Genomic DNA, 20,030 nt, shown 5'->3' with positions numbered 1-20,030 from the left:
CACAATGAACTAAGAGTCAACCACCGTAGTACCATTTTACCTTCAGAGAAGCATTCAGCTGATTTATTATTATTTACAAGACAGATCATTTTTCATGGGGTTGGTCAGTTTTTGGAACGTGTGTAGCATCGCCCGGCAAATTGATGAGACCTAGCGACTCCCAGTCAGAATCATTCATTAGCTGGTTATCCATGCGGCACTTCAAGTATTTCTTAGCCAAGATTCGGCAATTGGGTGCATTTTTGTTCTCCGTATACTTCATGCATTGCAAGTACTCCATCATCTGCTGCTTGCACTCTCCAAGGTGATCCAAAGGGAACGATCCCCTTTCGGGCGGAGTAGGAGTCCAAGACCTAAAGTTTCCACCTACTTGTTAGTTTCTGCAACGTCAGACAGCGGAGCATAGACATACCTGGTGCACCTGTTGCCATAGTTAAAAAGAGCGGTGTTACAATGGGTTGTACATTTGTCACGTGTGGATGATGGAGGGGTCGAAGAGTGGTACGAGAAACGAAGGGGACGTTTTTCCAAATCCAGAATTTCGGCGCCAATAAGAATCGTTTATATATATCGGCCAAGTATCGGCTGTTTAAATCCTTACTTCCAAGTCGACCCTTAATTGAGAAGTCGGGCCGTTGACAAGGTTTCGCGAAAGCTTGATTTTCCGATTTTCATCACGGCGTTGGGACACGAGCGAAGAAAAATACGACAAGAATTGAGAAAACACGAAGATTGTATAGGCTAAAAGAACAACAAGAATGAAGTTTGAAAAGCTAGGGAAAATTATTAATGCTTAATCTCTATTAAAGAGTCCGTTATTTAGACACCTTTTGCGATATATATTTTCGGCCTTAGCTTTCCGCTTCGGCTTCAAGCTTCTAACACAGGACAATCCCGGAACAATTCAGCACCCCACTCTCGGGTGAACGGGTTACCCCATCCTGTGACTAACGGCCATAAACACCGAGAACCGCGGATACACCAATTGATCAACGTTTCTCAGGGGCCAAATTTCTTCAAAGGAAAGGTCGAGCTCCAATTCACTGTTCTGTTACTTTTTTTTTCTGGGAGCCGTACCCTGAAAGTTTCTTCGTGGAAGATGGAGGGGAACAATTCGATGCGTGGCATTCCCAATTGGGAACATGCGGAGACTCGCGCGAGACGCTGAATCATGTCTGCGACATTATCTTCTATGAAGGCTTTTCCAAAGCTAGACACCGAGATTATATATTCCGGAACGTTGAACTTTTGACGTTTGCTTTTTCTTCCAGTGAACAAATCTGTGTCTGCGCCACCACTATTTATTGTTTTAGAGCCAAGCTTATTCCTGGTGTCAACGTTAAAAGAATCTCTTCGCTCGCTGACTCACTTGACTCATTTTGCTGCGACGTCTTTTTTCCTCCACGATTTTTTCTTCCTTCTTTCAATACACCGAAAGAGACGTTAAAGACTCGAGCGGCCTTTCCTAGATAATGTCAGCCGAACTAAAAGCAAAGGAGATTTTTGATCAGTTTGCCACGCTTGATGTGCAAACGAACAAAAAAGTGCTCTCTCTTCCCGAGTTTGTCACCATTTTTTCTCCGTTTCCCAATGATGTACCCAAGGAATCTTATTCCTTACTTTATTTGATTGCAGACAAAGAAAAGAAAGGTTACGTGGACCAACAGGATTTTGTTCGCTTCGTTCAAACTTTAACATCGAGCGATGGAGAGTTCAAATTGTTGTTTAACTTGATTTCTGAGGGTAACAGCAAATTGTCTTATTCGCAATGCGTGGACATGCTCACAAAGTTGAACCAGGCAATTGACTCTTCTTACCACCCCAAAAAGTCCAAATTCAATTGGACGTATTTGGAGAGATTCTTCTCGCCCGACGGAGAGATTGATTTCAAAGATTTCGTCAGCTTGATAAATTACTTGCCTGTGACTAAGTTGATTGGAAATTTCGAGATTCTTGCAGGTAAGTCCAATGTTATCTCTACGGACGAATTGAATCATTTATTAGCGACAAACTTGAAACACAAATTGTCATCCAACTTGAAGAACAACTTGACTGCCGTGCCAGAGTTCTTCGGTAAAGACACATTCACCTTGTCCAATGTTTTGTTCGTTTACAATTGCTTCAACAAATTGGACTTGATCAATGAGGTCATTGCTAATACACCACCAACTACTTTGGACAAAACAGACATTTTGATCAACAAAAAAGACTTGTACAACCACTTGAATGATCATCTTTTGAAATCGTCGAATTTCAAGCCTATCACGACTGTCGAACTAGACTTGTTGTTCTTTTTGATCAACCGGGATGAAGAAACTATTCCAAGACGGGAGTTGATTTCATTTTTAAATCCAAACTACCTCAATAATGTGCCATCTTTGTATCTGATCTTCGACCACCCCGCAGCTCAACCTGTTCAAAAGGACAACTTTTCATTATGGCCTCTCTTTGATTCGATGTATTCTTTCTTTTTGGGTTCCATTGCCGGGTGTATCGGGGCTACCGCAGTTTACCCTATTGATTTAGTGAAAACCAGAATGCAAGCGCAGAAGCACAAGGCCCACTATGATAATTCTTTTGACTGTTTCAAGAAAATCATCAAGAATGAAGGATTCAAAGGTTTATATTCGGGTTTAGCGGCTCAATTGGTTGGTGTTGCACCGGAAAAAGCTATCAAATTGACTGTCAATGACTTGGTTCGTGGAATTGGTACACAAGAAGACGGCTCTATTACCATGCCTTGGGAAATTGCTGCTGGTATGTCTGCTGGAGGTTGTCAAGTCATCTTCACCAACCCATTGGAAATCGTCAAAATTAGATTGCAAATGCAAGGTGGCAGCACGATGAATGCAGTTCCTGGCCAAATCCCTCATAAGAGAATGAGTGCCGGTCAGATTGTTAAGCAATTGGGTCTCAAAGGCTTATACAAAGGTGCTACTGCGTGTTTGTTGAGAGATGTTCCGTTCTCGGCCATCTACTTTCCAACTTACGCCAACCTTAAGCTCTACTTGTTCAACTTTGACCCACATGACCCGAACAAGAAACATTCTCTCAGCACATGGCAATTGTTAGTCTCTGGTGCTTTGGCGGGTGCACCATCTGCATTTTTCACTACACCAGCCGATGTGATCAAAACAAGATTGCAGGTTGAGGCAAAGACTGGCGAAGTCAAGTATAGAGGCATTGTACATGCATTTTCGGTTATTTTGAAAGAAGAAGGCTTTTCTGCATTTTTCAAAGGTTCTCTTGCCAGAGTGTTCAGATCGTCTCCACAATTTGGCTTTACTTTAGCTTCCTATGAGTTCTTGCAGAAGATGTTCCCATTGCACCCGCCAAACACCAAGGAATCCAATTTCAAGGCAAGCAGCGGATATCCAGGAGTGTACAATTTGTCGAATGATCAAGTTTACAGTCACCAGAACCCTCGCTTGATGTACTTGAAACAAGACGAGCTATTCAAGAGCAACGGTTTGAGAACAAATCAGAACTTGAAAAATGCCATGGTAAGCTTGCCAGCCGACTATGTGTACAAGTCAATGGACACTGTCAAGTTATTGATGGATATCGACTACAAGTTTGGTAACTTTAACTATGATGCCTACAATCATTTCATTAGACGCTAGAAGAAAACGACCGGTTTTTACCGTCAATCATGAATTACGCACACTTGCAAATCTTTTGCCCAAAATTAATATACTATGTTACATTTAATCTTGTAGTAGGTTTGGACTGGATAAAAACCAGACTGCCAACAGCTACCACATATTTCTTTTTCAGCTGGAGGACTCGAACGATAGATCCCAAAGAGTCTGTCTCCCAAGAAGCAAGACCCGGAACCTCAATGTCTTCTTCCGTATTCATATTCAAGTCCACTAGCTTGAAAATCCGAGGTGACTCTTGAATCAATATCTGAGGACCTAGCATCACTATCATCGGGCACGATTGATTGTTGTTGTGAATGGAGATGGGAGAGTCTTCAGAAGAAATATCCATTGTACCTAACTCAATTGTTCGTGTGATTATCTCCTTGTTTGTAATAATTACAAAGGTGTAATAGCTAGACGTGGCTTGGCTGTCGTGAACCTTCAGCTCGTCCACCAAAATTTTGATGACGTGGTCTTGAAACTTCCATTTGAGTATCTTGTCCCTGTTAGATCGGCCCACATACACGGTCTTGCCCACACTGAAGTACCAAACACATCCGGTTACGTTCAAAATTGTCCCTTGAGGTATTGGGGTATCCACTCTAGTCAAAAGAGTGAGCTCGTAGGAAAAATCGATGAGGCTCATAACAATCATCCATCGATTTTCAGTGAGAATATAGAGTTTTCCTTCGTGAGGTTTTGCATATGTTTCCGTATTTGGTGATAGGATATCACCTGCAGCAAGGCGAAGTTTCTGAAGATATGTTTCTGTGTGGTTCTCTACACCCCATCTGTCACCTTTCTTAACCCAGCGCAAAAGATACTGGGACCCATTCTTACACCGAGCAAAGGTCCAGTCCTCTGATGATTCGATATATTTGGGTGGAGCAGGAAGAAGAGTCGAGTATTTTGAATGCTGTGGTATTGCTTTAATGCCAGCATCACAAAATTCTGCAGTGTTCAAAACCATGAAATGTATTTGATATCTTAGCGTAAGAATATGGTCATCGTCTATCATGCACAAGGCTTGAAAGCCCGACCTGAAGGTGAAACTTTGCAACTGGTTCAAGATAAAAGCAGGAGAAAGATACCCCGAAGGACTTCCTTCGCCAAGCATATCATTTAGTGTATGTTCCAATGGGCATGTTTTGAGTCGCTTTGCGTTTTTGCTGAGTTTTGATAGACACTGCTCATACTCCGTCTCTGGTGATCGGATTCGTTCTTCAAACTCGATGGCTCTTCTTCTGGATCTGATTGTGTTATTAGAATAATTCAGATTATGCCTCTGGTCCCCATTCACGATTTTGAAGTATTTCCTTTTGTCTGGATCATAGTATAATCCTGGAATTTCAGGAGGGCCTGCCATAGATTTTCACGATACTTCAGACAAGGACAGTTCATATGGATGGTGTGCAGATAGTAACAAGGAGGAACAAGGAACTAGAACAATAGTCTTTTGAAAAAATAAAATAAAATGTGACGTTTGAAGGGAAAGCTACTCAAAATCGTACTCTGTGTACGATTCCAAAGACGCCTTAGTGGTTACTTTTTGCACATATTGCTGGTTACGTTTTTCGAGAAGACGGTCTTCGAATCCGTTGGACCTATCAATGCCATCCCAAAAATAGCCAGCTTTAATATTGAATCTGTTTGAGGGATGAATACCCTCGTTGTAGACCGGTCGCCCTGTTTTTGTTGTTGTTTCCTGCCTACTGTTATCCGTAGTTTCGAACAGAGCCATTGGATCTTCAAAGTGTCTCCTGCTTTTCATGTGATCAACATACTGCTTGTCTGTAGTTGAATAGGCAAACCTCTTTGCCTCGTATTCTGCTTGTGTTTTTTCCTCCCGACTGAGTTTGTCCAAGTCTCCCGTGTTGATCTGGTCTCGTAACTGTTCGTCCTCTAGGGCTTTTTTTTCTGCTTTTTCTTTCACCTCTTGTCGCTTTGTATCCAAGTCGATAATGCGTCCACTTTGATCTCTGTAGACCGTCTTGGGTTGCTCTTTTGCGACAGTTTGAGTCTCCATGGGTTTACTTATTTGTCCATTATCGATTCTCTTGAACCCTTTATTCTCTTTCAGAGCAATAGGAAGTTCAACTTTTGCCGGAAGATATTCATTCTCTCCGTCTTGAGCTGTAGCTAGTAGCGTATCCTGTGATTCAACCTCATCTTTCATGCTATGAACTCCCCCCACAATGACCGCAACATTCGTAGCTGAAGATCCTTTTTTTGATTTCTTCTTCTTCTTTTTTTCCTCTGGTCCCGATAGGTACTTTGAAAGATAGTCAGCACGAGACATGTCAAATTCTAATCTGTGCTTTCCAATCCAGATGGTGAGCTAAAAGTGCATCTATGATAATGCCATTACGCATCTGCAGGACCAAGCGATACAGAAGATGTCAGCTACCCAATACTTCTAATTGTACATTCTATACTATAATGCGAGTCTAAGCGTAGCGGTCAACCTCATTATGGATCTCTGCAAGCGTTTCGCACAACTCCATGAACAAAGCATACTGGTTCTTGACCACCTCCACCACATTGTAAATATTGCCATAAGTTTCATTACACGATCTTTCCAAGCCAGAAATGGCTTCATTACTTTCGTTGATCACACCCTCGTATACATCCAAGAGATCTCGGTACTTTTTGATTCTCTTAACGAAAAAATCGTTCAACTGGAACGAGGAGGTGAACTTAGACCCCGGTGTGGAAAGTTGCACGATTAGCTGCATGATATTATTGATATCCTCTGTGAGCTCGTCATTGACAGATTTGATATCTTTAAGATGTTCTATGTCGAATTTCAAAGCTTGCTTTATCGACGAAATTTTTGCGTGCAAGTAATCAACATCCGTTGGTATAGATTTAATGAGCAGGTCATGTTTATGGAGATCCCCATTGAGGGTTGTGGCAATAAGATGTTGCGTGCTGATGTACTTATCAAGGTCTTCAAGCTCCTTTTTGAACTGTGGTGGGAGATCACCGACTCTGGTCATTGCTGTGAGTTGGGTCTGTTGTTGCTGTTGTTGCTGTTGCTGTTGTTGCTGGTTTTGCCCCAATTGTGTTGATCCAGTGTTAGATGTGCCAAACAAACCTCCACTTGGCTTTGTTTGGCCAAATGTGTTCCCATTGGATGCACCAGAGTTGCCGCCGAAAAGACCTCCGGAAGCAGAGTTGGTGCCAAATAAATTTCCTCCAGCAGGTGCGGCGGGCTTGGCCCCAAACAAACCTCCACCTGTAGAAGTATTATTCGTGGATCCAAACAAACCTCCGGTCGTTGATGCATTATTCGTTGACGAACCGAACAAACCACCGCCTGTGGTATTAGTTGCGTTGTTTGTGTTTGCGGCTGTGTTACTTGCCGAGCCAAACAAGGCTCCTCCGGATCCTGTGGTGCCAAAACCAGAGGATGAAGGTTTCGAACCAAATGCCGTACTTTGAGCAGAGGTAGTTGCAGGTTTCTGTCCAAACAAACCGCCGCCACTTGACGCGGGTGCACCAAAAGCGGAGGTCTGGTTTTGGTTCTGGTTTTGTGTGGCTGTGTTCCCAAACAAACCTCCTCCTGTTGAAGGAGCAGGGGTAGCAGTGGATGAGCCAAAAAGTCCAGTTGTGGGTTTGTTTTGCTGGCTACCAAAGGTGGCGGTGGAATTGTTGGAAGCAGCTCCAAACCCAGATTGGTTACTGGAGCCAAACAGAAAAGGCGCAGCTGTGTTGTTTGATGTGGCGCCAAACATGTGTTCCGATACCACTGAGTTAAAACAAAGACACTTTGTTGATGATCAAAAATTTGAGTACTCCTGCACAAAGTTAGCTTTCCCTAACATTGAGATTTGGCACGGAGAAAACAGACATCAGTTGTTCGGCGATATACTGAGCTTCGATGACATATAATGTAGTGTTTGTGTATTAACTCTTCTTGTGAATGAATTGTTTTTTGCGAGCGTTCCCTACTGTGAAGCAACCGGGGCATTTTCATTGTGCGAAAATCTCAATGCTCTGCAAAACGTTAATCAAACCACAGTTAAAGATTGCAGTCCCACTCAGCGTGATATTTTAGCCGGGAAGGAATCGTTGTTGAGAAAGCAGCTCAAACAAAAGCAAAAAAAAAAAAAAAAAAAAAAAAAAATGCTGTTAAAAGAACACAGTAACCGTGACATTGCAATGGACTTTCGTTAAATCGCAGGAGATCCATACTGTTATGTATGGTCAACTACTATTTTCCACTCCAGATTCATAAAGATCAACATATATTTTGCGAGTCAATTTTCTTGCTTTCATCCAATGTTTGCATTTAGCTTTTTGAGTGCTCGTAAATATGCAGCTAAAGTCAGAATGTTTAGGTGGTGGTGAAGAGAATGTTTACGGTATCAGTATCTTCAGCTATTTTTCAATTACTGATACTGAAAACGATTCTTCAACACAATGAAGCTTTGGACATATGTTTCCTGGTTAGAAAAAGAAAGAATTAATTACGCATATGTTCAGGACTTGAGTAGTTTATGTTTGAAGAAATGGGCCATGAACACAAAGGTGAAGAGTTGAGCTTCCAAAATTCTAGCATTGATTATTGATGTTGTCATCGGGATTATTCATCCTTCATGATTTTCTTAGTCTTCTTTCTTTGTGATCTGTTAGAACTTGACTTGGAACCTTAACCATATTTGCTCAGACACTTAGCAGGCATATTTTCCTTCAAGAGTAATGGCTCATTACCACTATGACTCCATTATCCCATTCCAGCTGGTTCTCTCGCTTATGAATATTCATCTTGATTATCCTCTAAGAAGCTACTTGATCACAACCCCCTTCCAAACCTTGTATTTAATAGCGCTACGGGAAAATGTATGGACTTCGGGAGCCTACCATTCGATATTCAGCCCTTTTTTGTTTCGTTTTAGTAAGATGTTTTGTTTCTCAGAACAAAAAGCCAACTATCCCTGTAGTAGGGTTCTGCCAGGTAAAAAAATATACAAATTAGCAAAAAATGAAAGGCTAGAGAACTTGTACCGTAACTATGACGTTTGCGCCTATGATGTACACCTGTACCACCCGACTACCTGCATACTATTCTTTGGCGATCGGAGTCAGATTTGCAGCCGTGGTGCATATTGTCTGGTATTTGTATTTCGATTTGCAGCCATTCGCGCCCCTCTAAACAGGACTAAGACGCGTCGCACATTGTGCAGTTCCGCTACTAAACATCATCACAACTTCTCTTTGCCCGTTTGCTTTCATATGAACAGCAGTGCCCAGCTCAAAACGGCAGTTGAAAATATCCAGGATGAGCTTCTGCGGATAGTAGCTGTGGCAGACCTCCAACAACTCGAAACTTCTGTTGCTTCAGACGAGTTCAAAGCAAAGCTCATCAATGAGTTCAATATCAAACTTCGAGGCTTCAAAAGCAAAGTGCGCGCCTTGACGGAAGAAAATCGCAAGTTGAAGGCACGGATTGCAGAGCTTGAGAAATGTAAAAAGCCTCTCGCGGTCCGAAGTGTCCCTAACGAGACATTTACAGCGCCAGCCAAAAGAACGCGTGTCTCGGACGAGAACGAAGAGCAGGTGCAAATCTTGTCGAGTCCACTTAAAACCGGGCCAGATATGACCAGCTCGCAGTTCAACAAGTTACCGACTCAGTACTCGAGCCAGAGTATGCCAAGCCTTGCAGAACGGCCCGATCTCAAGCCACCTGTTCTGGATTTTGGCACTAGAATTGGCTCCCCTGAAGCCGCGCGGATCAGTTCGCCTGAGATTGGCGCGGACTTCGAGTCGCCAAATCCTCGAGTGCGCGAAGACGCCTCTCCATCCGATAATTCGGCGCCTATGCGCCAATCCCTCTCACCCGAGCTTGGCGAGTATGCAAAATTGCCCGCGCCTCGAGTGCGCTCGCCCGCCTCGTCTCCGGTAGCAGTTGCATTTGCCGACGTTGTGGCCGATTCCCAGGAATCATGTGAGCCTTTGGAAACGGTTCCACAACACTACACGTCGCTCCAACGGGCACAATTCCTCCGTAACTATTTGCGCATGAAACTTTCAGACCCAAAATTCCGCGTGTGCTTACGACAGAATCCTGTCACCGAACAACCTTGGGTGCTAGACGATTTCCAACCCAATGCTTCTTACTGCAAACCCAAGCACGCGCCAAGCCGCGCTCGCGCCATGACAAAGGCCCAGGAGCAAGTGTACGACGCATTTTTCCGCGAGGCTGGCTTTGGAGCCCCAGCTGCTGGACCAAGATGGGATGATGCAGAGGAATCACAATCGGCACCACCCCGCTCGCAGATCATGGATAAGTATCTGTCACCTCCCGGATTCATGGAAGCTCTGTTTCCCAGCACGCAGGAAGAGGCGAGACGAAAACAACAGGTGCGCGAAAAGAGTGAGGCGCGGCTTGCAAGAAGGCTTGAGAGCGCTCTTGCCGGCGGCGAGTTTGTGTTTTACGAGGAGGTGTTGAACACTTATGTTACGCAAGGCCGGTACACCCGCTAGGTGCATGCCATTGTTTGGGTGTGCAGGGCTACGACTGTGAAAATCAGGACGTGGTGAAGCGCGAGTAGGGTGATGGGAGGAGACGAAGTAATTGATGAACAGAGACAACAATCGTTAGCCATGTGATAGACGATGGATACTTCCAACGAAACTAAGAATGAGATTCGAAAGGTAGAGGAATGAGACTTACATTAAGAAAGGCAGAACAGATGAACCCATACGATTCAGCTGAATCGTCATGGATCAGAGCCAAGAGCTTCCACTCTAACCCTTTGGTGAATGGTGGGAGCAAGTTTTATGATGCGAAACACGGCGCCAAAACGCCGTTACTGCCGAATGTCGTTTGCCAATGTCGCTCAAGGAGGCCCGCGGACAGGCACATGTCGCACCCAACATGCATCCTACACTTTAGATGCTCGTTTGTTTTCTCACATCCAGCGACATTACCGTCTCCATCAATGCGCCGCAACATCCACATTTCAACGATCTTGTGGAAGTTGCAAGGTGACCTGTGATTCTTGACTCTCCAGGTCGGCCATCCTGGTAAACTGTCCGCATCCTTATGCCTCTGGAACGTTTTATGGACCTTGGTTGCTCGCCGCGCCTAGACTTTCTAACCTACACGCTATTCGCAATCCCAATGTCGGGGGTACCGTTTTTGAAGCATGTCTCTTTCTCACCCCTATCTACAGTCCAAGCATTCAAGCAGTGCTGTACACTCGTCCTGCTTGTTGGTTCTTGTTTGACTAGTTCTAAACCCTTTTTGTACCCGTGCCCGACTTTGAGAATTCCCCATTTTCTTTGCTCGGTTCCACTTCATCTTTCTTTCCACACAACAACGTACCTCATTGCAGCTGCGCATACTATTTCCTTTCTTCGTATTTACTTACCCCATCTCTCGGCTACTTCAGACTCTGATCTGTCTTCCCGTCACCAAACGCAGGCGCCCCAAGGTACTTTCCCCTATTCACCGATCTTCATCTGTGTTCCATTGCTGATCTACCCCCCATTTACTTCTGTTACTGCTTTCCAGACAACCTTTCATTTATCCCTTAAATTCCACCTGATCTGGTAGATCATTGCGTGTCTTTGCCTGATCTAGGAACTGAAAAATTTTCCACCAAACTAATATCCCCAACGCTCATGACTGAAGCAAAGATCTCTGTGAATACTACTGCGGCTCCAGCAGCTCTGTCAGCTACGGGAAACCAATCCCATTCACATAACTTATCCATCAACTCCATCTCTTCTATTGCCGAACCAACAACACCTCCCACGGCTACTACAGGTTCCAAACTGTACTTGTGGGACTCGGCTAAAATGAATGGTACTTTGGCGTTGCCTACTTTCAACTTGGATTCTCAGAAAGCGCCTGAAACTACTCACATTCGGCAATATTCTTTGGAGTCTGATCCATTGGAGACGGAAAATCAGAGAGCGCGCGCATACCCGCTTAACCCGGCTATAGTTATCGCTCCTCCTGTGAAAATTGACAAGGAGTACTTGGCTTCTATCAACAAGACCCCGTTATCTCAGTTGAAAGATCAAATCTTTCGCTTGGCCAAAGATCAACATGGCTGCCGGTTCCTTCAAAAGCGTATCGATGAGAACGTCGTGTCAAATTCTCAAACAAGAGAAGCAAACTTTGAGGTGATCTTCGAACAAGTGCATCCCATTTTATATGAGTTAATCATTGATCCCTTTGGAAATTATTTGATTCAAAAACTCATTGATTATTGTGATGAAACAAATCTCAACTTAATCTTAGAGACATTACAATTTAATTTGTTTCTGATCTCTATCAACCAACATGGCACAAGAGCTTTGCAAAAAGTGATTGATCGTATGAGCAGCGACTATCAATTATCACTATTGATTAAAGGCTTGAAACCATACATCATTGAGTTGATTAAAGACTTAAATGGCAACCATGTTATTCAGAAAATCTTGAATAAGTATTCTCCTGAAAATTGTCAGTTTATTTATGACTCAATCATTCAGGATTTACTTGTTGTTGCTACTCATAAGCATGGGTGTTGTGTTCTCCAAAAGTGCTTAAACCATGTAAACCCATCACAACTTATGCAATTCTCAACTAACATCTTGAAGTACAACGTTTTTATGAAGCTTGTTAATGATCAGTTCGGTAACTACGTGTTGCAGTATCTTATTTCGATTGATTCGATCGAGGTTAACGGACAGCTCTATAGCAACTTTGTGAGGTTCGGTGTGAGCGATTTGTGTAAGCTGAAGTTTTCATCCAATGTGGTAGAAAAACTTATGAGAAATTGCTTCAATAATGAGTTCAAATCAGTTGAGTTTTCCAATCTCAAATTTTCTTTGGTATCCCAAATTTTAAGTTCCGATTTGAACAAACTCATCAATGATCCATATGGAAATTATGTTATTCAGACATTGATTGACACTTTGATAAATCCTTCGATAACTTACTTATTCGACCTGCCAGGAGGTGGTCGGATACTCCTTCCTTCTTTGCAAATGCTTGTTGCTGAAGATTACCAAAATCAAATGGATAGCTTACAGATTCAAATTATCAAGAGATGGTTCAGAAACTGCAAGATTGTGTCCTCATTTGGACGTCGTATTCAGCTGAAGATCAATATTATCTTGAGCGGATACTCTAAAGTTCAACGCAAATCGTATCCTTCTCAAAATGGCAGTAGCATGCCCTTCATGCCCCCAGTTTCCAACCAAAGTATGAATGCCAATGGAGAATTCATTCATACAGCTGGTTTTACTGGCCTGAAGCAGATTTCAAACCGCAGCATGAGCCTCGAACCCCTTCAACTCAACCCTTATCTTGGCTACAAACATCTGTATGCTAACTCGCATGGCCAGGAGGCTTTTGCACGTCAAGCTCAAAATGGTTCAGTACAAGATTTTGGGATGAATCAGTTGAGTTTTGGTGGTTATTCCTTGGCTCCCCACAACTCTAACAACGGTGCTTTCAGATCAGCTCCGCGGAATCTTCCATCGAATGCTGAGATACCGGAAATTAGAAACCTGGAGTACAATATTCCAAACAATATGCATAATCCCAAACATTCCATCGCGTTTAACCCATGTGCTGTATCTTATGCCAATTCTAATGAAGCAATGTTCGATTATAAACCCCATCAGAATGCTGGCAACTCAGGAAGTGTGGACAACTCGTATGTCACTCAGCCAGGTTCTAACGGGCTTCATCATTACGCGCCTGGACGGCCGCCCATAGACAACTCAGCTAAATTGGTTCAACAAAACGTCCTTGCATTTAATGCCCAACCTCAAGCTGGTAAATTTGGACAAGATTTCCAATTCGGAAACTCAAATTACTATAACCAAACACATCCCAACATACCATTCAATTCCATGGGAGGAAAAGGTCGCTTTTCGGGCTAAGTTGGCTCTTGTATTTTATTTATGCTTGATTGGCTTTTCATAGGTTTACTTGATTGCATTTCTTACTCAACTAACGCACTACAAAAAGAAAAAAAAAAGTCTACACCGAAGAGCAAGGAATGTTTAGGATATTGAACATCCGTAAAAAGTAAAAAGTATACGATAGTTTAAGGATTTGTAGCCATTGAACCGCGCTCATAGATGCGGCCGTAGAATATAAGGGACCCAACACCTCGAATCTCTAAATGCCCTCCTTTTATTACTGAACTAGACAAGGTAATGCTAATATGCAATCAAGCGTGTCTCCTTTTGACTCTGTCCCAAGCAGTGCCAGCTTTTCTTTTTCTTGAAGTACCATCTTTCAAGTCTCTCTTATTATTGAACATCGACCAATCTTCACCAGCAAAAGTGTTAGCACGTTCAGCCATCTTTTGTTTGAAGGTTTTCTTTGTCGCCGTCGAAGGCAATCTTGTGAAATTGCTCTCTTCGTATCTTTGGATTTCCTTCTCTTTCTGTTTATCTCTGCTTGTTTTCACGCCGCCTCTACCATGATCCACGATTGTAGCACCAATAGAACTTTCGGCTTGGGGCAAATCCGAAGATTCCGCCAAGTACTCTTCCATACTTTGTAATTTTCGAGTGGGTTTTTTGCCCACTGCCCGATCGTCAAACGTGGCACGAGGAGGTGCTGCGGCAGAAATCTTTGGAGGTCTATATTTGTCTTCGGTGGATGATTCGGATTTCCCTTTCCTGGAGTTCTTGGTGGCCATCTTGGCCAATGCTGATGCATCAGGTTTGTATGAAAGTGCATCTTCATCTTCGTCGGACGAGTCCTCTGACTCGGAATCAGACGCAGATTCATTGTCTTGTGCTTCCTCTGCTTGGGTGTTGATTTTTGCTTCCATCTTGGCGTTATCTTCTTCCATCCTGTGATACGAGCGGACCATTTTATCTAACTGGTAAGTCAACTTTTTCTCCAAAGGCTTAACACCTTTCTCCAAGCACACTCTTTGTTTGACAACACCTTCGACTGCTTTAGATTTAAGTTCCTCAATTTTGTCTGTGTCTGCATCTTCGTTGATTCGTTCTAAGTGGGCCAAGATAACAACCACTAAATTATTGATGTATGACAACAAGGAGCTGTTTTTCAAAGATAATAAGGACATTCCTTCCAAGTCCGACTGTGTCTTTGACAAGAGGTCTTTGATCAATGTGGGCAAATATTCACCGCTTTCAGCAATAAACTTTGTTTCAGCAGCTGAAACAGACGCCTTCGTCTGCTCTAGCGCCAGTATTATTCCTCCAAGGAGATCATCGACCGACGACATTATGTATTTGTGAAGTTGAAGTAAAGTTGCAGAGCTGTCTCACTGTAAAAAAGTTGAGACTTGTGTGCAAGAAGGCTCATCGCCTGGGGCAATGTACAAAAAAGACACTGACACATGAGGTCAGGCGAAGATAAATAAAAAAAAAAAAGATTGTATAGGGGTAACATGAGGGTCCTGGGCCGTGAATGAACAATATGGTGACAGCTCTACAATGGGCGTGAAGGCTAATACTGAACACGTTTGGACCGGCTGGTTCAGATGTACGGGTGTATATACCCCGATGAGGCTCGCTTTTTCACTGTTTCCTTTTTTCTCTCCACTTCCTACCACCAACAAACCAAAATGCCTCAGAACGAGTACATTGAGCAGCACATCAAGCAGCATGGTAGAAGACTCGATCATGAAGAGAGGAAAAGAAAGAGAGAGGCCAGAGAGGGCCACAGAGTGGCTAAAGATGCACAGAATTTGAAGGGATGGAGAGGTAAGCAATTTGCCAAAAAGAGATATAGCGAAAAGGTGGCCATGAAGAAGAAAATCAAGGCGCATCAAGAATCCAAGGTCAAGGGACCATCGACTCCAAAGCAAGACGATGGCGAGGCTCTTCCAACGTATTTGTTGGATCGTCAAACGAACAATACCGCCAAGGCCATCTCTTCTTCCATTAAGCAGAAGAGAATGGAGAAGGCAGACAAATTTTCTGTTCCATTACCTAAGGTGAGAGGTATTTCTGAAGAGGAAATGTTTAAGGTGATTAAGACTGGAAAATCGAAGCACAAGTCTTGGAAGAGAATGATCACCAAACACACTTTTGTCGGCGAAGGTTTTACACGTAGACCGGTCAAGATGGAAAGAATCATCAGACCTTCCGCCTTGAGACAGAAGAAAGCCAATGTGACCCACCCAGAATTGGGAGTCACGGTGTTCTTGCCAATTCTTGGAGTCAAGAAGAATCCGCAGTCTCCAATGTACACTCAGTTAGGTGTTTTAACTAAAGGTACCATCATTGAAGTGAACGTTTCCGAGTTGGGTTTGGTGACTGCTGGTGGTAAGGTTGTTTGGGGTAAGTATGCGCAAATCACTAATGAGCCAGACAGAGACGGCTGTGTGAATGCAGTTTTGTTGGTTTGAGGGTTCCACCTTCAAAAGGACACTGTTCAATTCTGGCTCCATGTTTCTCTTTTGCATACATCTTGTAATTTTAGCATACTCTGGGTAATATAATAAAGAATGATTTCTTGTGTTTTGTTCAGTAGTAGTTAATTTATTGCTTCTTCCACTGCGATTGCGGGGCCATTTCTTTCTCCATTTGCAAAGACGGATGTAGCAAATGGTTGGTTTTATAAATATATCGACATACAATCAGATATCTGTCTTTATTTTTAAGATAAACTATCTAGTTTTGCGCCTCGAGATTCGTTACTCGTTTATAAGTTAATTCGTTATTCATTCAGTCCTCATTACTATTCGAATTCATTATCAAAAAGGTCGGGACAATGTACTACTTTTTTACCAACAGAACGTAAACCGCAGTTGATAATCAATTTGGCATTTTCCCGAATAATCTGCCATTGACTTTTCCTGAGCTTCGTTCCAACCAAAAAACAGAGACCGCTGATATTTTGTTTGAGATTGATGGATGGAAGTAACTCGCAATACTTCCCCACCACAGTATGAAGTGGAACTGATGATGCTTTCCTGCTCCGACTATGGAGAACGTAACCTTCAAGTAATCCAAGCTCTTTAAGAGATGCAATGAACTCATTCTGGATGCGGTAAAGATAGTGGTATCCATCTTCAGCAGCAAAAGATGCGAGTTTTTTATAGTTTCTTAATTCTTCCAACAGTATTTTTCCTTCTAGTTCTGCAAAGGAGTTAGACTCAGCGCCATTTAAAGAAAACACGTAACACCATAAAACGAGGGTAGCTATACTAACAACATATAACATTTCCAACGAGCTGTGTCCAGTGTTCCAGTTGTATGCAAAGTGATTCGAAATGCACTCGCCATTTTCGTTTAATGGAGCTAGCATGAGTTCCCAAAGTATCCAATAGCTGTGTATCACACTTTTAGTATTGATCAACTCGTCAACAGACCTTATTTTGGTATCTTTGGTCCAAATTGAAAGAAGTTTTTTCTGTACAATCTTCAAGTCCTTGGCCGAAGCATCGACACTCATATTTCGTGGGGAGCCTCCAAAGATGGCAATGTCATAGTGATTAATATCTGAAAACCCAATGATTTGTACCAAATGATACATGGGGAAAGAGCACTGGTTTAATGAGCCTTGGAATATCAGATCATCGAATAAGTGCTCGTGAACCGATTGATGGCCCATATCCCAATCATCAAAGACTTTCGTTAGGAGTTCTTTCCAAGACTGATTCGAACCTTTGTCAAGTCTGTCGTTTGCCATAAGCATTGTGAATTTACTTTGAAGCTCCACCTGTTGCATTTCATGCATTATTGAGACCAAGCCACCAAACAAAATACTTTTGATGAAAACAGGAAGCTTGTGGCTTCCATTCTTTAAATTTTGAGATCTCATTATGGCTTTGATCGCAGTGAGGAAATTCATACCAGGTTTGATCCGATTCCCATTCTTCATAGACCGCATATCGTGATTTGGTCGCAGGAGCTTTTTCTGTCTCTTAACTAGCTTCCGGAAGGATCCATTCACCTCTTCTGAATTCCATAGTTGTTCCTCGTAACACGGTAGATTAAGAAGTTGCAATTGATAGAATGGAATTTGTGGGTTATGCCGAAACTTTATGTAATCGACTATGTCAACATAAAAAGTCATAAAAGTAATTCGTTTCATAGACTCTGATTCAATCCACTTTTGAAAAAGCACGTAATCAGCGTTGCTTGCCTCCTCGACATCACTGTTACCGTCCGAAGTTTCTTCTTCTCCAGTATCACTTGTCGAAGCTGCTGCCTTATTTGTAACAGTTGGATTTCCGCCCAAAAATGGTGATCTGCGTAGTAATTGTACCGTAGTACCATGATGGATGTGTGCACGCTCGTGCATTTCTCTGGAAAGATAATTTTTCTCACACCATTCTAGTAAATTCAAAGACTGAAGAATCCACACTTTTACAGGGGATTTGAAATCCTCATGTTGAAACAACGCATATCTAAGAGGTTTAGCTATCATTGAAGCTAGCTTGTATTCAGGAGACATTTTTACCTCTTGGTCATCATCATCATCCACTGTGCCTGGGTAGTACATGCATCCTATGAGAACCATTGCAAGAATTAATAGTGGTTGGTTAGACTTAGTATCGAAAGAAACTCTGTGAATAATAGAGAAGGAGGTATTGAAGGATTCCCAGTAGCCATATAGGTAAAAAGAAATAATATCTTCAACTGCTACTTTATCACTCCTTAATTTTAGTACCTCTGCAATAGATTCGCGGGATAGCTGAGGGAGAGGTGCAATCATGCGGTCAAAAATGCTCTTATCAACGTAAATCTGTGGATACTGTGGTATGTTTCTTTTGTTTTGATGTGTCTCCAATCTCTCCGCTAAGGATTTTGCATCAACTTCTGGAATAGAACTCTCTCCAATTGTTTTAGGCGTCAGTGACTCATTCGTATTGGATGGAGAATTAGACGAGCCAGTCGAAGTATTAAAGTTGAAACCCATACTTATGTTTCTCTCGAAGCCATGTGTCGCTGAGTTCTCTGCATTGGGGCCCAAAAGAGCTAAATCCAACGGATTGTCGTTGTTGGAGAAAAAATTTAGGTCTTGTAAGCCCAACGTATGTAATGAGTCAGGCCCAGGATTGTGGAAGTACAGTAGAGACGAGCCGACATCATCATCACTAGGTAAACTTTGAGGTGGCATTTCTCTGTGTGAGGGCAAAATGGGGCTTTGAGCAGGTCTTGAAGATTCCAAATATGCATAAGGCCGTGAAAAATGATTTCTTTCAGAGACTTCTGGGGAAGAGTCCGTAAATAACCACGAGAGAATATCATTTTGAGATTGAGGGAAAGCTCCATTTGTGCCTCTATTGATTTCTTGATTGTTATTTGGCGGGCTTTGCATGCCATAATAAGAAGGAAATGGGTCTGGACGCCAATTTGGAAAAGGGCGATATGTGCGATTGTTCGCTAAAGGAAAGTCTGGAGCCTGGAACTTTGTAGTTGTGTGATCTTGGGAATCTGTGATTTGATGGCTACCTTGAGCGTAATGGTTTTGCATTGGGCTTTGGTAATATCCGTTATGAGGGGGGATTCCTTGGGGTCCTACTTGTGGAAGTTGATGGGAAAGCTGATGTGGAAGTTGGTGTGAAAGTTGGTGTGGAAGATGTGGCGCATTATTGAAGCCACTTGTGTTCGTGCTTTGTAAATTTTGGGTTGGTGCGTTCTGAACGGGTTGGTTTTGACTTTGTTCGTTTTGGGCTTGTTGATATGGCGGAACGGGATGCACAGGAGATGGTGAGTTGTGGGCCATTGGAAACTGAGGTTGCATAAAAGCACTTGAGTTAGAATCTCCACTTGTTGAATTGCCAGGATTGCCCACGAGCGGAAGCTGCGTTTTGGATTGATCAGTTTCAAGAGTCGTATGCGTATGTATTTCTGACTCATCTTCGGGTTTTTTGCTATCTTGGAGAAGGAAGTGTCTTTTCAAGTGGCGCTCACGGAGATCCTTGCGTACAAACGTCTTCCCACAAGTTCGTTTTTCGCCCTTGTGGTTTGAAATTATGTGATTGCAAACGTAAACTTCCTTGGGCTGATGATTCAAGTAATGTCGAGCTAGATGATCGGACCTGGAAAACACTTTTTGGCATTTGGAGCATGGAAATGTACCCACATTCCTTTTTTTACGCCTCCGAGCGACATCATCCGACTCAGGCTCCGATTTCACCATTCTTTGCCAGGAGAGTAAGAAGTTACCGTAGATAGAAAGAGTGGGGAACAGTCTCCCTGCAGTCTGCGAAGGCTTAGGTAGATGTCTATGTCCGAATGCCGATATCATAGACAGGAAAAAAAGTGCCTACAATCATGCGCTTCAACGTTAATTCACCCTCGTTATCTATTCTCTACGTTTTTTCTCCATATTCTAGTTGTGTAATCTATAAGTCGTTTAGTCTAGTCAGGTTTTGCAACTCAGATTCGCAATGCATCAATTCAATGTATTCAGCTTTATGTTACCCACTTTAG

The 20,030-nt window shown here is 42.8% G+C and overlaps 11 protein-coding genes across 11 annotated transcripts; 5 read left to right on the top strand and 6 right to left on the bottom strand. All coding sequences in view use genetic code 12, as the record gives it.

The window, feature by feature from the left end:
- Positions 1–85: 85 nt before the first annotated feature.
- Positions 86–431, bottom strand: COX19 (Cox19p; the record flags this gene model as incomplete). The annotated part of the gene is made up of 2 exons (XM_066102498.1): positions 86–366; positions 413–431. The coding sequence occupies 2 exons, from the start codon at positions 429–431 to the stop codon at positions 86–88; spliced, it is 300 nt and encodes a 99-aa protein (XP_065958510.1).
- A 1,041-nt stretch (positions 432–1,472) lies between these two features.
- Positions 1,473–3,623, top strand: AGC1 (amino acid transporter; the record flags this gene model as incomplete). The annotated part of the gene is made up of 1 exon (XM_002618867.2): positions 1,473–3,623. The coding sequence occupies one exon, from the start codon at positions 1,473–1,475 to the stop codon at positions 3,621–3,623; it is 2,151 nt and encodes a 716-aa protein (XP_002618913.1).
- A 73-nt stretch (positions 3,624–3,696) lies between these two features.
- Positions 3,697–5,010, bottom strand: FOB63_000075 (uncharacterized protein; the record flags this gene model as incomplete). The annotated part of the gene is made up of 1 exon (XM_002618866.2): positions 3,697–5,010. The coding sequence occupies one exon, from the start codon at positions 5,008–5,010 to the stop codon at positions 3,697–3,699; it is 1,314 nt and encodes a 437-aa protein (XP_002618912.2).
- Positions 5,011–5,139: 129 nt separating this feature from the next.
- FOB63_000074 (uncharacterized protein) lies at positions 5,140–5,943 on the bottom strand (the record flags this gene model as incomplete). The annotated part of the gene is made up of 1 exon (XM_002618865.2): positions 5,140–5,943. One exon carries the CDS (start codon positions 5,941–5,943, stop codon positions 5,140–5,142), a length of 804 nt encoding a protein of 267 aa, XP_002618911.2.
- A 148-nt stretch (positions 5,944–6,091) lies between these two features.
- NUP49 (FG-nucleoporin) lies at positions 6,092–7,381 on the bottom strand (the record flags this gene model as incomplete). Its single annotated transcript, XM_002618864.2, has 1 exon — positions 6,092–7,381. The coding sequence occupies one exon, from the start codon at positions 7,379–7,381 to the stop codon at positions 6,092–6,094; it is 1,290 nt and encodes a 429-aa protein (XP_002618910.2).
- Positions 7,382–8,882: 1,501 nt separating this feature from the next.
- On the top strand, positions 8,883–10,133 carry FOB63_000072 (ssDNA endodeoxyribonuclease; the record flags this gene model as incomplete). The annotated part of the gene is made up of 1 exon (XM_002618863.2): positions 8,883–10,133. One exon carries the CDS (start codon positions 8,883–8,885, stop codon positions 10,131–10,133), a length of 1,251 nt encoding a protein of 416 aa, XP_002618909.2.
- A 562-nt stretch (positions 10,134–10,695) lies between these two features.
- On the top strand, positions 10,696–11,208 carry FOB63_000071 (uncharacterized protein; the record flags this gene model as incomplete). The annotated part of the gene is made up of 1 exon (XM_002618862.2): positions 10,696–11,208. One exon carries the CDS (start codon positions 10,696–10,698, stop codon positions 11,206–11,208), a length of 513 nt encoding a protein of 170 aa, XP_002618908.2.
- Positions 11,209–11,276: 68 nt separating this feature from the next.
- MPT5 (Mpt5p) lies at positions 11,277–13,535 on the top strand (the record flags this gene model as incomplete). The annotated part of the gene is made up of 1 exon (XM_002618861.2): positions 11,277–13,535. One exon carries the CDS (start codon positions 11,277–11,279, stop codon positions 13,533–13,535), a length of 2,259 nt encoding a protein of 752 aa, XP_002618907.2.
- A 293-nt stretch (positions 13,536–13,828) lies between these two features.
- On the bottom strand, positions 13,829–14,863 carry FOB63_000069 (uncharacterized protein; the record flags this gene model as incomplete). Its single annotated transcript, XM_002618860.2, has 1 exon — positions 13,829–14,863. One exon carries the CDS (start codon positions 14,861–14,863, stop codon positions 13,829–13,831), a length of 1,035 nt encoding a protein of 344 aa, XP_002618906.2.
- A 258-nt stretch (positions 14,864–15,121) lies between these two features.
- FOB63_000068 (uncharacterized protein) lies at positions 15,122–15,991 on the top strand (the record flags this gene model as incomplete). Its single annotated transcript, XM_002618859.2, has 1 exon — positions 15,122–15,991. The coding sequence occupies one exon, from the start codon at positions 15,122–15,124 to the stop codon at positions 15,989–15,991; it is 870 nt and encodes a 289-aa protein (XP_002618905.2).
- Positions 15,992–16,323: 332 nt separating this feature from the next.
- On the bottom strand, positions 16,324–19,845 carry FOB63_000067 (uncharacterized protein; the record flags this gene model as incomplete). Its single annotated transcript, XM_002618858.2, has 1 exon — positions 16,324–19,845. The coding sequence occupies one exon, from the start codon at positions 19,843–19,845 to the stop codon at positions 16,324–16,326; it is 3,522 nt and encodes a 1,173-aa protein (XP_002618904.2).
- Positions 19,846–20,030: the final 185 nt, after the last annotated feature.

The sequence above is a fragment of the Clavispora lusitaniae genome (assembly GCF_014636115.1).
Source record: "Clavispora lusitaniae strain FDAARGOS_655 chromosome Unknown tig00000003_pilon, whole genome shotgun sequence".
NCBI classification, from domain to species: Eukaryota; Fungi; Ascomycota; class Pichiomycetes; order Serinales; family Metschnikowiaceae; genus Clavispora; species Clavispora lusitaniae.
Note: the sequence above shows the minus strand (reverse complement) of the source record. Positions and strands in the feature narration are given on the sequence as shown.